Here is a 12,614-nt window from a genome sequence, read left to right as displayed (position 1 = left end):
GATTTAACACTAAATTGCTTTTAATGTTAGTTCAGGTTTCTTGATTTCTGTAACCCTATCTAGCAATGGCTTAATACTTTACAGAATAACTTCCTGCATGGTCTGATGTTTCATGAATTGAATGGTTCTGATAGAAAAGCATATGGAGAAATTGTCTTGGTTTCCCTCTTGGCCTCCTATTGATATAGGAAGCAGGATAAATTGTGTGAGGAAAAGATTTGCACTTTGGGGTGAAATGCTGTTGCTCAGAAATAAATGTTAAAATATCACCTGGCAATATGGTACATCTGGTTATTAGAAGTTTTGGGATCATAAAGAGCTTCAGAAGACAGAGAGCAGACTACTGTGGCATACTCTGTGGGCAAGAATGTTTTACCTTGAGTGAGCTACAGCTTGAATGCCTTTGCTGATTGCACAGAGGGAGAAAAGCAATCTGTTAAATAATTATATCCAAGCTGCCTAGCATCTTATACATGAAGATGAACATCTTGAACTCAACCAGAAAAAAAATTATTAGAAGCAGTGCAAATTACAGAGCAGAGTGCAATGTGCTCCCAGCATTGAAGCAGAGTTTAATAAGCAAGCACTAGTATTCTGCACTAACTTCAGCTCCCAAGTGGTCCTAACAGTATACAACATTAAGTTAACTTTGAGCTGAGAAGGTTGTAAATAACCATAGCAAAGTCTGCACTGAAAGAAAACATTGGCTACTTCTCATTAAATGCAGAAGAAAACAAGCATTTCTGGCCACAGTTATATTAGTTACTGATTACCGGTGAGTCCGTATCCTCCTAAGCAAGCTGTCATACATCCTGCTGCTCTATCAACATTGATTTAATAAGGGTTTGAGTGAGGGATCATGAGAAATGGTTATAGTAAGTAGAGGGGAGAGACAAATTCTGAACTGGTTTCAGTCTACCACATCCCCCATCTTATAATGTACATTTTTAGTGAATAGTCTTTTTCACCTCCTAATCCCAGTAGAAAGATTCTTTGGTCCAATATTTTTGTTCTGTTTCTTGGTACCAAGTTCCATGTTTGAGCTTTCAACTAGGAGCACTGGGGATCATGGATTTCTGAGGTTCCTCTCTGGCAGGCTGTCCCCGCTCCACCCATACCTCAGGGAAGCAAAATGCATGCTCATAGTCTCTCTACAGCTTCCAACAAAAACAGAGTTGAGTGGCTGTGTAAGCAATGTGTGTTTGCAGCTAAGGCTATGTCTAGACTGCAGGCTTCTTTTAGAGGAAGCTTTTCTGGAAGAGATCTTCCGAAAAAAACTTATTTCAAAAAAGAGCATCCACACAGCAAAAGCACATCAAAAAAGTGATCTGCTTTTTCGAAAGATAGCATACACATTGATTGGACACTATCTCTCCTTTTAGTTGTGATTACTATGGATGGAGTGGCTACTAGGGCACCTGTGCTTTTTCCTGGAGGCCTCCTCTTTCGGGGAAAAAAATCTCGCTTCCCCGTCCACACACACCTTTTTCCAAAAGAGCTCTTTCAGAAAAAGGCTTCTTCCTCATAGAAAGAGGTTTACCACTATTGGAAAAAAAACCTGTTCTTTCGAATTTCTGTCAAAAGAACACAGTTGCAGTGTGGATGTAAGTGTAGTTTTTCCAGAAAAACTCTGGAGTGTAGGCATACCCTGAGTGATTCCCTCTTCAAGGTGTTTGTAATATTCAGTGCCTATGAAGCCTGGCATTTGGAAATCTCTTGCACTCTGTGCTTGGTTAAATGAGAACCTGGGTGTAGTTGAATACTATTTATTTGGTTTATTTCTCAAGTAAGTCCCCAAGGGTATGTCTACGCTACAGCACTAATTCGAACTAACTTAATTCGAATTAGTTAATTCGAACTAAGCTAATTCGAACTAGTGCATCTAGACCTAAAAACTAGTTCGAATTAGCGTTTTGCTAATTCTAACTAGCATGTCCACATTGAGTGGACCCTGAACCAGGGTTAAGGATGGCTGGAAGCAGTGCCGGCAGGGCATCAGATTAGGACTTTGAGCGTGGAGCTGCTGTCTCAGGCTAGCCGAGGGCTGTGCTTAAAGGGACCCGACCCCCACCCCGGACAGACAGTTCTCAGGGGTTCCTTGCTCGCTTGTCTAACTCGATAAGGGACAGCAACGCAATCCTGGCTTGGAGTGCCCTGAGTGCCCACACTCGGCACATCACAGCACTCGGCCATCAGCCCGGCTGCACTTGCCGCAGGCTGCCATCCGAAGGGGGGGTCAATCAAGGGGCTTCAGGAGAGCTTCCACCCCGAGGAGCCCGCAGAGCCAGCCCAGTCCTCCCCATCGGGGGCTCGTACCCCATTCCTCCCTCACCTCCTTCCACTTACCCCTCCCTAGCCCCCATTCCTGATATACAAAATAAAGGACATGTGTGTTCAAAAATAGAAACTCTCTTTATTGAACAAAACTCGGGGAGACTGGGAAAAGGAGGTGGGAGAGAGGAAGAGAGAGGGTGGGAGAGGGGAGGGCAACTAAAATGATCAGGGGTTTAGAACAGGTTCCATATGAAGAGAGGCTAAATAGACTGGAACTTTTCAGCTTAGGAAAGAGGAGACTGAGGGGGGACATGATAGAGGTCTATAAAATCATGAGTGGTGTGGAGAGGGTGCATAAAGAAAAGTTCTTCATTAGTTCCCATAATAGAAGGACTAAAGGACACCAAATGAAATGAATGGGTAGCAGGCTTCAAACTAACAACAGAAAGTTCTTCTTCACAAAGCAAATAGTCAACCTGTGGAACTCCTTGCTGCAGGAGGCTGAGAAGGCTAGAACTATAACAGAGTTTAAAGAGAAGTGAGATCAAGTCATGGAGGTTGGGTCCATGGAGTGTTATTAGCCAGGGGATAAAATGGTGTCCCTGCCCTCTGTTTGTGGAATGCTGGAGATGGATGTCACGAGACAAATGGCTTGGTCATTGACTTTGGTCCATCCCCTCCAGGGTCCCTAGTTTTGGCCACTGTCGGCAGCCAGGCTACTGGGCTAGATGGACCTTTGGTCTGACCCAGTACGGCTATTCTAAGCTCAGATCTCAGGGTCGGGGGTCTCACTGGACCACCCTGACTTTCATGCAAACTTGCTCCTGGGTGGCCAGGCTGGTAGCTATCCTATCCTAGACGGCCACTTTCCTGTGCCTAGTGCGAAGGTCGTGGATGAGGTCCACGATGTCTGCACTAGACCAGGTGGGCGCCCGCCTCTTGCGGACCTGGGCAGGCTCCCGGGAGCCGCCAGCCTGGTCCCGGGAAGAGGTGGAGGGCTGGGTGGCAGCGGGTGGCTGGCTTGAGCCGTGCCAGGTGCAGGGTCTGCTGGCTGGGTGCAGGCAGGCTTGCACCTGGCACGGGCACCGTAGCCAGACCATGCCACTTTAAGGGCTCCAGGGCTGGGATGGGGGCAGAAGAGTTTCCCTGGTGGTGCCCAGAGTGGCCACCAGGGAAAGCTGGGGAGGGCTAGCCTCCCACTAGTTCGAATTAAGTGGCTACACAGCCCTTAATTCGAACTAGTTAATTCGAACTAGGCATTAGTCCTCGTGGAATGAGGTTTACCTACTTCGAATTAAGCGCTCCGCTAGTTCGAATTAAGTTCGAACTAGCGGTTTGCATGTGTAGCACCTATCAAAGTTAATTCGAACTAACGTCTGTTAGTTTGAATTAACTTTGTAGTGTAGACATACCCCAATTGTTTTAATTTATTGCAGCATCCAACTGGTGATTCTACATACAGTGAATTTCCATTTGGAGCAAAAGCGGTCCTCAGGAAAAAAATGCTTAACTGTAAAAGGGTTCCTGTGTGTTTGTCCTTATGGTGTATGTTCCATACCATGTGTGTACATGTTTGCATACGGCATAATCTGTCTAATAATCATCATGGGTGCTCTAAAACACAGTATTTTATGATAGGACTGGTTTTTTTAAATGATCAAATATGTGCATTCCTAGGTGAGAAGAAAGAGTGTGTCTGTATATATATCCTCCCTAATGCATTGCACTTTTTCTAAATTATTTGTCTAGTGAGAAGGCACTTAGAAGGGAGCAGCAATGAAATGTCACAGGGCAACAGCTTCACAGATGACATAGACTTCATATCAGAGGAGTCACCACTACCTGCTGTATCTAGTGTGGCACAGTAAGTGGAATAATGGTTTTTACTACATAATATATACATCAGCTAATGGTTGAAACAGCCATATACTAAATAGAAGTTTTTTATTTCTGTTTCTTTAAATGAAGAGCAGTATAATGTATTAAGACTAAAAAACTACTCTTTAAGCCGTGGTTAAGAGACTTGATGTTTTTGGTTTGTGTCTACATCTTTTATGTTCAAGAAAAAATATTTCCTGCGGCTGGTTCTCAAAGGCAGCTTCAGATTCTGTAGACTTCTGAATGGGTCTGATCTTGTTCAGTTAGTTCACTGTAGATCATAATGAAATACTTGTCTGGACAAGGCCTGAAAGGAGGAAACTATTGTTGAAAGGTCAATTGAAGTGAAATGTTGTCCTCCAAGGTCAAATGAACTTGTGGGTTATTACCTGAAAAGTAGCGTAGATGATTAAACAGCTATGTTCATAAAGGAGTATGGGCATACTCAATAGGGAAACAGTGCTTTCAAGAATTAGAGGATAGAATAATTAATATAGTTTTAACTGTCATTGAGTAGGACCGGAAAGGCATGTCTACATTCAGTCCACTGTAGTGGTGTTGAGTTCTTGAATTGGTTTGTCACATTGCTTACCTTTTGGTTTAGTAAGTGCATGTATCACGTCTGTTTGATAGAACCACACAGCACCATGGCAACTCTGTAAAAGGTACATTCAGGAACGCTGAAGCATCTGACATATAATGTTCAAGTCTCTTGTTGAGTGTCATGACTTTGGGGGCAACTGTCATAATTGAACAGCACACTGACAGTTATAGCTGGGACTCTCTGAACCATTGAAGTTCTTATGTGTGTGGCTTTGTGGTAAGTTGAAGAGAAACAAAAATAATCTGTACTCATTTAGTCAGACCTGAGCAAAAGGGGTCATTTCAGGTGCTGCAACCAATTGGCATGCCACACAACCAAAACTTATGATTAAAAACTGTGATGGCACTGGTGTGGGGCTTAATGGTACACTACAAGAGATACAATCCCAAGGCATTTTCTAACCAGTGTCTTTTAAAAACACTTTTTGACCAGTGTAGACAGAGTGAAAAGATTCTCAATTCTCTTTGGGATGTGTGTAGTGATTTTTCTTATGTATCTAAGACAAAATGATGTGGTGTTTTTCATTTGAGAAACAGCTGAAGAATAAATCTATCTTCTTAATCTCCGTGTTACTTAAGTTAACAATTATGGCTGTTTAGAATATTAGCTTGTCTTCATATTTGGAAAAGAAAGCATGGTAATGGTTTTGTGAAGAAGATCCATGATTAAGCCTTCAGAGTGTGACAAGTGGATAGCTGGAAAATAATGTAACATTTACATTTTTTTTTGCAGTGAAGTTCTGATTTGTTAATTTCTGGTATTCCATGTGCACGTGACTTCCTTGCGTTTGAGTTTTCTTCTTCCAAGTAAGGGAAAAATAGGGCTAAACCCCCCTATTTTGAGAGTTAGATACAAGATTATATTCCGGCTGCCATTGGGTGAAGAACAGTGTTGATGTTGTTCCCAGTGCAGTACGGTACATATTTGTCAGCTTAATGTACTGCATGATGGTAAAATGCTAAAGAACGTTGAAGCTGAGATGTAAGAATGATACGATGAACTAATTAAATTTTTCCATACTGCTGCTCAGTTGCATTCGATATCAGGTCTACAAGATGTAGATAACACATCAGTTTACAGAAAAGTTGAAATCCCAACAAAAAATTGTTTCAGGGGGAGGCAGAGCTCTGAAAGGACTTTCAGTAAAAGATGGGAATTTGCCTCTTTCTAAAACATTTTGTGTGATTTTTTTTTTTTAATTTTATTTTATTCCTTTGTGAGGAGGAATTCTTTCCCAGCAAATACCTATAAATCTTCAGCATGAGCTGAGCATATTTCTTTCAGATTACTAATTTTGGGAATATATAAGCATGCTAGAGAAGATGGCCTCACAATGAAGTCAAATTTTTTTGGAAAAAAACTGTTTAGCTTTTTATGTTGCGCACAGGCTTAAAAAATGCAGGATTGAATGTTTTCATAGGTTTTGCAAATATTTAAGTGAAAGTCGTCATTAGCTAAAAATTGGCAATGAGATAAATGCCTCTGTTCTAAATCTGACTGAATAAAGTTACCCCAAAAGGTTTGGTACTTTATCCATTTTACAGATAAAGGGTCACGAGTAACAATATCATCAGAGCAAAAAGTGTTTTGAAGAGAGGCATGGCTATAACTGTGCTGTCGTTTGCTACAGGTTGGACCTCCCTCGTCTGGCACTCTCAGGACGTTACCGGTCCCGAACAAGGGGATTTGCCAAATTGGGGAGGTCCCTTCCAACATGGCCCATGCTACCCCTGGCTAGGGTCCAACCAGCCCCCCTGCTGTCTGCCTGGCCATGGTTCCCCAGGCCAGGGTTCCATGGTCAGGGCTGGAACTCCCTAGCTGCTGCTCGGGCCAGAGTTCCCTGGATGCCACTGCTGGCCCCGGAGCTCTGTGGCCGGAGCTCCACAGCTGCTGCTGGCGCTCCCCTACAGGAGGAGTCAAAACTCCCTGCTGCACTGCCTGCCCCTCTGTGAACCCCTCCCCTAACACAGGAATCCTGGCTGAGTCGCCACCCCACTCTTGCTACTCCTGCCTGGCAGCTCAGCCTCCCTATACCTGGGCTCTGTGGTCCAGGAACATCCATGGTTCTTCCTGACCATGGATGTTGCCAGACCAGAGAGTCCCAGTTTTGAGAAGTACAACTTGTACCATTTTCTACTGTCCGTTCCTTGTGTGTGTACTCCCAGCTTTAGCAGTTAAAACTTCAATGTAGCACACATTTAGAGAAGCCCTTTCAGAGTAACTGGGAATGTACTACATTTTAAGAGACACTAATGATCAATGTCCGTTTCTTAAATACAGGCAGTCCCCGGGTTACGTGGATCCGACTTATGTCGGATCCATACTTACGAACGGGGCTTTTCTCACCCCGGAGGACGCGGGCGGCGGGACCGCCCAGATGCGCCGCGGTCCCGCCGCCCGCGTCTCCCAGGTCTGCTGGGGGGGGGGGGGCGCAGCTAGTGCGCCCCCCCCTCCCCCCGGCAGACCAGGCTTTTTTCGTGGACGCCTGTGGTAGAGCAGCTGGGGTGCTGCCAGTTGGTCCCGCAGCGCCGCTCCTCGGCGCTACTGGACCAACCCCGCAGCACCCCAGCTGCTCTGCTCCAGGCGTCCTGATTCAGCCACTGCTGGTCAGTTTCAGGAGGAGCGGCGCTACTGGACCAACCCAGCAGCACCCCAGCTGCTCTGCCCCAGGCGTCCCCAAGTCAGCCGCTGCTGAAACTGACCAGCGCTGACTACAGGAAGCCCGAGGCAGAGTTGCTCTGCCCCGGGCTTCCTGGAATCAGCCGCTGATCAGTTTCAACAAAGCTGAATCTGGACACCTGGGACAGAGCAGCTGGGGCGCTGCCGGGTAGGTCCCCGCAGCGCCGCACCTCGGCGCTGCGGAGACCAACCCGGCAGCACCCCAGCTGCTCTACCCCAGGTGTCCCCAAGTCAGCTGCTGCTGAAACTGATCAGCGGCTGATTCCAGGAAGCCCGGGGCAGAGAAACTCTGCCTCAGGCTTCCTGTAGTCAGCCGCTGGTCAGTTTCAGCAGTGGCTGAATCTGGACACCAGTTCCAACTTACATACAAATTCAACTTAAGAACAAACCTACAGTCCCTATCTTGTACGTAACCCGGGGACTGCCTGTAGCCATATGGAGCTCCCTAGTTGTATAGCCAATAAGGACTGGATTGTGTAAATTTCTCCTCCTGATGCTATTCCATATTAGCAAACAAAAGGCTCGTGGAATTAATCACAAGATCAAATAAAATAAATACAGACAATGAACTGCAGGATGTTGCAAACAGTTAAGTCGTGAGATTTGAATACTTGGTCCCCCTCTTCCCCAGATCTGAGAATTTCCCTAAATGTCAAAGGTATCTGGTGTAAATCTCCCCAGTTTGCCCAGTGGAAGTGAGTGACTTTCACCCTGCAGTGGATTAGTCATTAGATGACAATTCAGTGGATTTCAACTGTATTAAGGACAAACATGCTAATGACCATTGGGGTCATGAAGAGAAATCAAGTGTTTATAGCAGCCTTTCTTCTCAATAACTAAATGAAAGGAGGAACTGGGTGTAAGATCCCTGCTAAATGAGAGAGGATCCCTGGGGTTGGAAAGGTTGAAACGCACTGCTATATGCTATGAAGTTCCCTAGTACTCCATAGCACAATTCTGTAATTGTAATTCTGAACTCAGGAGAATAAATACCTGTGCATATTGGTCAGGGAAATTGTATGGGGACCATTACCAACAAGTGTGTTCAAACATAATCACTGATATCACAGTTTCAGCAATAGGAAAGGCCTAAAAGGCACAGTATCATGTCAGTCTTTTTATACAATAAAAAGAGCTAGAATGGCCTGCATGCCACTAATTTGGATGGTCTTGCTTTGGTGAGCTTGTTTCCAAACTGTATATTTGCATGTATATGTGTTGACTATTTTTATGAGTTAAATATTAAATGGGGGTGTGACGACGCGTTGGGGTTCTCCCGCCTCCTGCACCCCCGTAATGGCATGAACAGACTCCACCAGCCAGTAGAATAGAGGGAGTTTATTGCTTCTCCAGGATACAGCACAGCATAGATGTTATCTGGTTCCAGGACAGGCCTAGGATGCCTCAGCTCCCCTTGATATGGGGGGGGGGTCTAGGCTCCTAAATCCCAGCCTGTTGCCTAGGCCGCTTCCTCCATGATACCAGCCAGAGAGTAACCAACTCTCTTCCAGCCCTGGCCCCAGCCAGGGGCGGCATTCCACCTTCCTTTGTTTCTCTCCTTGGGGGGGGGGGGGTAGCTGGTCAGACAGATTGAGACACCCTCTTTGCATAATGACTCACTCCCTGTCCTTCTGGGCTGTGGTACTGGCAGCAGCCAGTGGGGGTTACCACAGAGCCAGCATAGAAAGCAGCCCAATACCCCCACTACGTCACAGTTCTCCCCCCTCTGAGAGCGAACTGAGCAGGGTCACTCCACTCGTAACCTAGGGAAGTTCGGGTGCTCTGCGTGGGAACCCGCCCAGGGGACATGGGTGCTCCCCTTGACTCGGGCCGGCCGCGGCAAGGCCCCACATGAATTAGCTTCCCTCTGTCCACTCGCCGCACTGCTCCAGGGCGACTGGCACAGGTCTGTCCCCTGTGGTCACACCCACCCTTCCGCTGGCCTTGATCTCTGGCCAGGGTGTCTCGGGCCGGGGCCATGAGCCCAGCGAGCCTTCTCTGGACAGCCAGGGCGGCTTCCACCCCCGACGCTCCATCCAGGGAGGTCTTCCCCTCCCATAACTCTCTCAGCAAGCCCAGAGGCTCCTCTATATGGGGTAGGGGCCCCCAAGCCACTTTCCTCCTGTCTTGGGCCTTCCTGCCCCTCTGGCAGGAGTCGCAGGACCGGCAGTATCGCTGCACGGCTGCAAATAGCCCTGGCCAGTAGAAGTGTTGGAGCAGCCTCAGCCGAGTGCTCCGGATCCCCCGGTGGCCCGCAACAGGGACGTCATGGGTCAAATACAGCAACTTAAGGCGATGCTTTTGGGGGACGACCAGCTGCCACTGGACCGCCCATGCCCTCACCTTCCTGGGGGGAAGCCATTCCCAGAACAGGAATCCCCGCTCCCACAGGAATCTCTCCTGGCCATCTCTCCCTAGGGGCTGAGCTGCACGGAGGCCAGCCTGGACCCTCAGCCTCTGCAAGGAGGGGTCTGCCTGCACCTCAGCCTGGAATTCAGCCGCTGAGGCAGGGATTGGGACCTGTTCCCCACCTTTGCCTAGGTCTGGAGTCCCAGCCTGGCTGGACACGGTGTCCACTGGGATGGGACCCTGAGGACTCTGCCGGGAGCTCTTCCCTCGATCCAGGTTGCCAGCCCCCCGCTGGCTCTGGCTACGGGTGGTGACTAGAGCCCGCTGGGATTCACGGGGCCACTCCTCTAGGTCATTCCCCATCAGCACCTCTGTTGGCAAGTGTGGGTGGACCTCCACTTCTTTGAGACCTTCCTTGGCCCCCCATTTCAGATTCACCCTGGCTACAGGTACCTTAAACGGGGACCCGTCTATGCCCTTCAGGGTCAGCTGCGTGTGGGGTAGTACCCGGTCTGGGGCCACTATGTCGGATCGGGCCAGCGTCACCTCCGCCCCCATGTCCCAGAAACCTGTCACCTTCCTACCATCCACCTCCAGGGGTATGAGGCACTCGCTCCGCAGGGGCCGCCCTGCCCCCACCCGGTACACGGAGAAATCCGCCTCCCGAGGGTCAGACCTCCCAGGGGAGGTGCACTGAGCATTCTTCCCCCCACTCTGAGCTGAGGTTTTCCGGCCAGCCCCTGCCTCTGGGGCAGCCTGCCCTTCCCCCAGCCCCAGCCAGTTAACCCTGGAAAGTCCCAGGTCAGGGGACCTGGTGCACTGAGCCCTCTTGTGGCCTTTTTGCCCACAGTGATGGCAAGTTAGGCTTTGGGCTGTCTCTGTCCAGGCCCTGGCTGGTTCTCTGGGGCACAGACGACCTGTTCCGTGGGCTCGCCTCGTAGTTGACTCCCTCCGTCGCTCAGCCGAGATCCGGTCTCTGTGCGATTCCCTTTCTCTCCAGGACTCCCGTTCACACCCGGACTGGCTCTCCGTGAACTCATCTGCCAGTCTCCCGGCCTCCTGGGGTGTCTCTGGTCTTCGGTCCTTGAGCCACAGCCTCAGTTTGGGTGGGCACGCTTCATAGAACTGCTCCACCATGAACAGCTTGAGCAGCTCCTCTGCGGTCTGGGCTCCGACTCCAGACACCCACTTGCGGCAGTATTGCGCCAGGCGGGAGGCCAGTTCCACATAGGTCTCCCGTGGCTCCTTATGCACCCCCCGGAACTTCTTCCTGTACATCTCGGGGGTCAGCCCGACCTTGTGCAGCAGGGCCTCCTTGGCTCGGTTGTAATCCCCTGGCTGTAGGTCCTCCAGCTGACCGAGCACTCCGGCCGCCTCCTGGTTCAGTGCGGGGATGAGCTCCTATAGCCAGTCAGCTGGGGGGACCCGTTGCAGTCCACAGGCCCTCTCAAAGGAGTTGAGGAACCCATCTACGTTGCCCATGTCCTTCAATTGGGCTACCACGAGCCTCTTCAAGCGGCTGGCAGCCCTGGGACCTTGGGGCCCATCTGCACTCGGCGCAGCCGGGGCCCCGCCGGTTCTCCGCTCTGCCATGGCCAACTCATGTTGTCGCTGCCTCTCTCGGTCCTGTACTTCCAATTCCTTCATCCGCAGCTGGATCTCCAGCTGCCGCAGCTCTGCTGGGCTGGCCCCTACCCTAGATGGGCTATGGCTTGCAGGCCTCCCGAGGGAAGCTGTCCCATCTCCCCGGCAGGCTCCAGTGCTCTGCCTCCTCTCAGAGCCTGACACGCTCTCAGGAGGGGTCTGGCTGCTCCCTCTGGGGACAAAATCCTGGCCCCGTGGCTGGTCATTCTCTTCCAGCCGGGCAGTCAGCTGGGCCTTGGATGCTTTCCACACAGGCAAGCCCCTCTCCCTGCACAGCTTCACCAGCTCTGCCTTCAAGAGTCGGGCGTAGGCCATCTGCCCGCTGGTGCCCTTGGTGCAGACTCACCAGTCTAGTGCTGCAGCGCCCACGATTCCCAGGAACCGCTTCGCTCTGTCTCCAGCACGCCTGGCTCCAGGGCTCCTGCTTCTACTGCGCCTTGTCATTCGCCACTGGAAGCTCCATCCACGGGGTGCAGTGCATCCCACTTCTGACACCAGTGTGATGACGCGTTGGTGTTCCCCCGCCTCCTGCACCACCGTAATGGCACGAACAGACTCCACCAGCCAGTAGAATAGAGGGAGTTTATTGCTTCTCCAGGATACAGCACAGCATAGATGTTATCTGGTTCCAGGACAGGCCTAGGATGCCTCAGCCCCCCTTGATATGGAGGGGGGGGGTCTAGGCTCCTAAATCCCAGCCTGTTGCCTAGGCTGCTTCCTCCATGATACCAGCCAGAGAGTAACCAACTCTCTTCCAGCCCTGGCCCCAGCCAGGGGCGGCATTCCACCTTCCTTTGTTTCTCTCCTTGGGGGGGTAGCTGGTCAGACAGATTGAGACACCCTCTTTGCATAATGACTCACTCCCTGTCCTTCTGGGCTGTGGTACTGGCAGCAGCCAGTGGGGGTTACCACAGAGCCAGCATAGATAGCAGCCCAATACCCCCACTACGTCACAGGAGGTGTAATCAGATTTTAGAACAAGCCTGTGTAGCAAGAGTGCATGGGTATCTCTTTCCAAAGTCTGGGGGACTTCAGTATTCATCCGGGATTTTTTGGACGTCCAAATGTGCTATTAAAAGATTTGGTGTAACATTTTAAAGGATGCCCATGTCCCCTTTTAAAAGCAAGATAGGCACTTAGGGTATGTCTACACTACCCCCCTAGTTCAAACTAGGGGGGGTAATGT

At 49.7% G+C, this 12,614-nt stretch overlaps 1 protein-coding gene across 1 annotated transcript in view; it reads left to right on the top strand.

The window, feature by feature from the left end:
- The window catches only part of LOC102453877 (potassium voltage-gated channel subfamily KQT member 1-like), a 723,768-nt gene that overhangs the window by 126,942 nt on the left and 584,212 nt on the right, over window positions 1–12,614 (top strand). Inside the window, exon 11 of the mRNA XM_075901205.1 lies at window positions 4,024–4,138. Coding sequence (XP_075757320.1) covers window positions 4,024–4,138 — 115 coding nt within the window. The remainder of the gene's footprint in view (window positions 1–4,023; window positions 4,139–12,614) is intronic.

The sequence above is a fragment of the Pelodiscus sinensis genome, chromosome 1 (genome assembly GCF_049634645.1).
Source record: "Pelodiscus sinensis isolate JC-2024 chromosome 1, ASM4963464v1, whole genome shotgun sequence".
In the NCBI taxonomy this organism is placed as follows: Eukaryota; Metazoa; Chordata; order Testudines; family Trionychidae; genus Pelodiscus; species Pelodiscus sinensis.
Note: the sequence above shows the minus strand (reverse complement) of the source record. Positions and strands in the feature narration are given on the sequence as shown.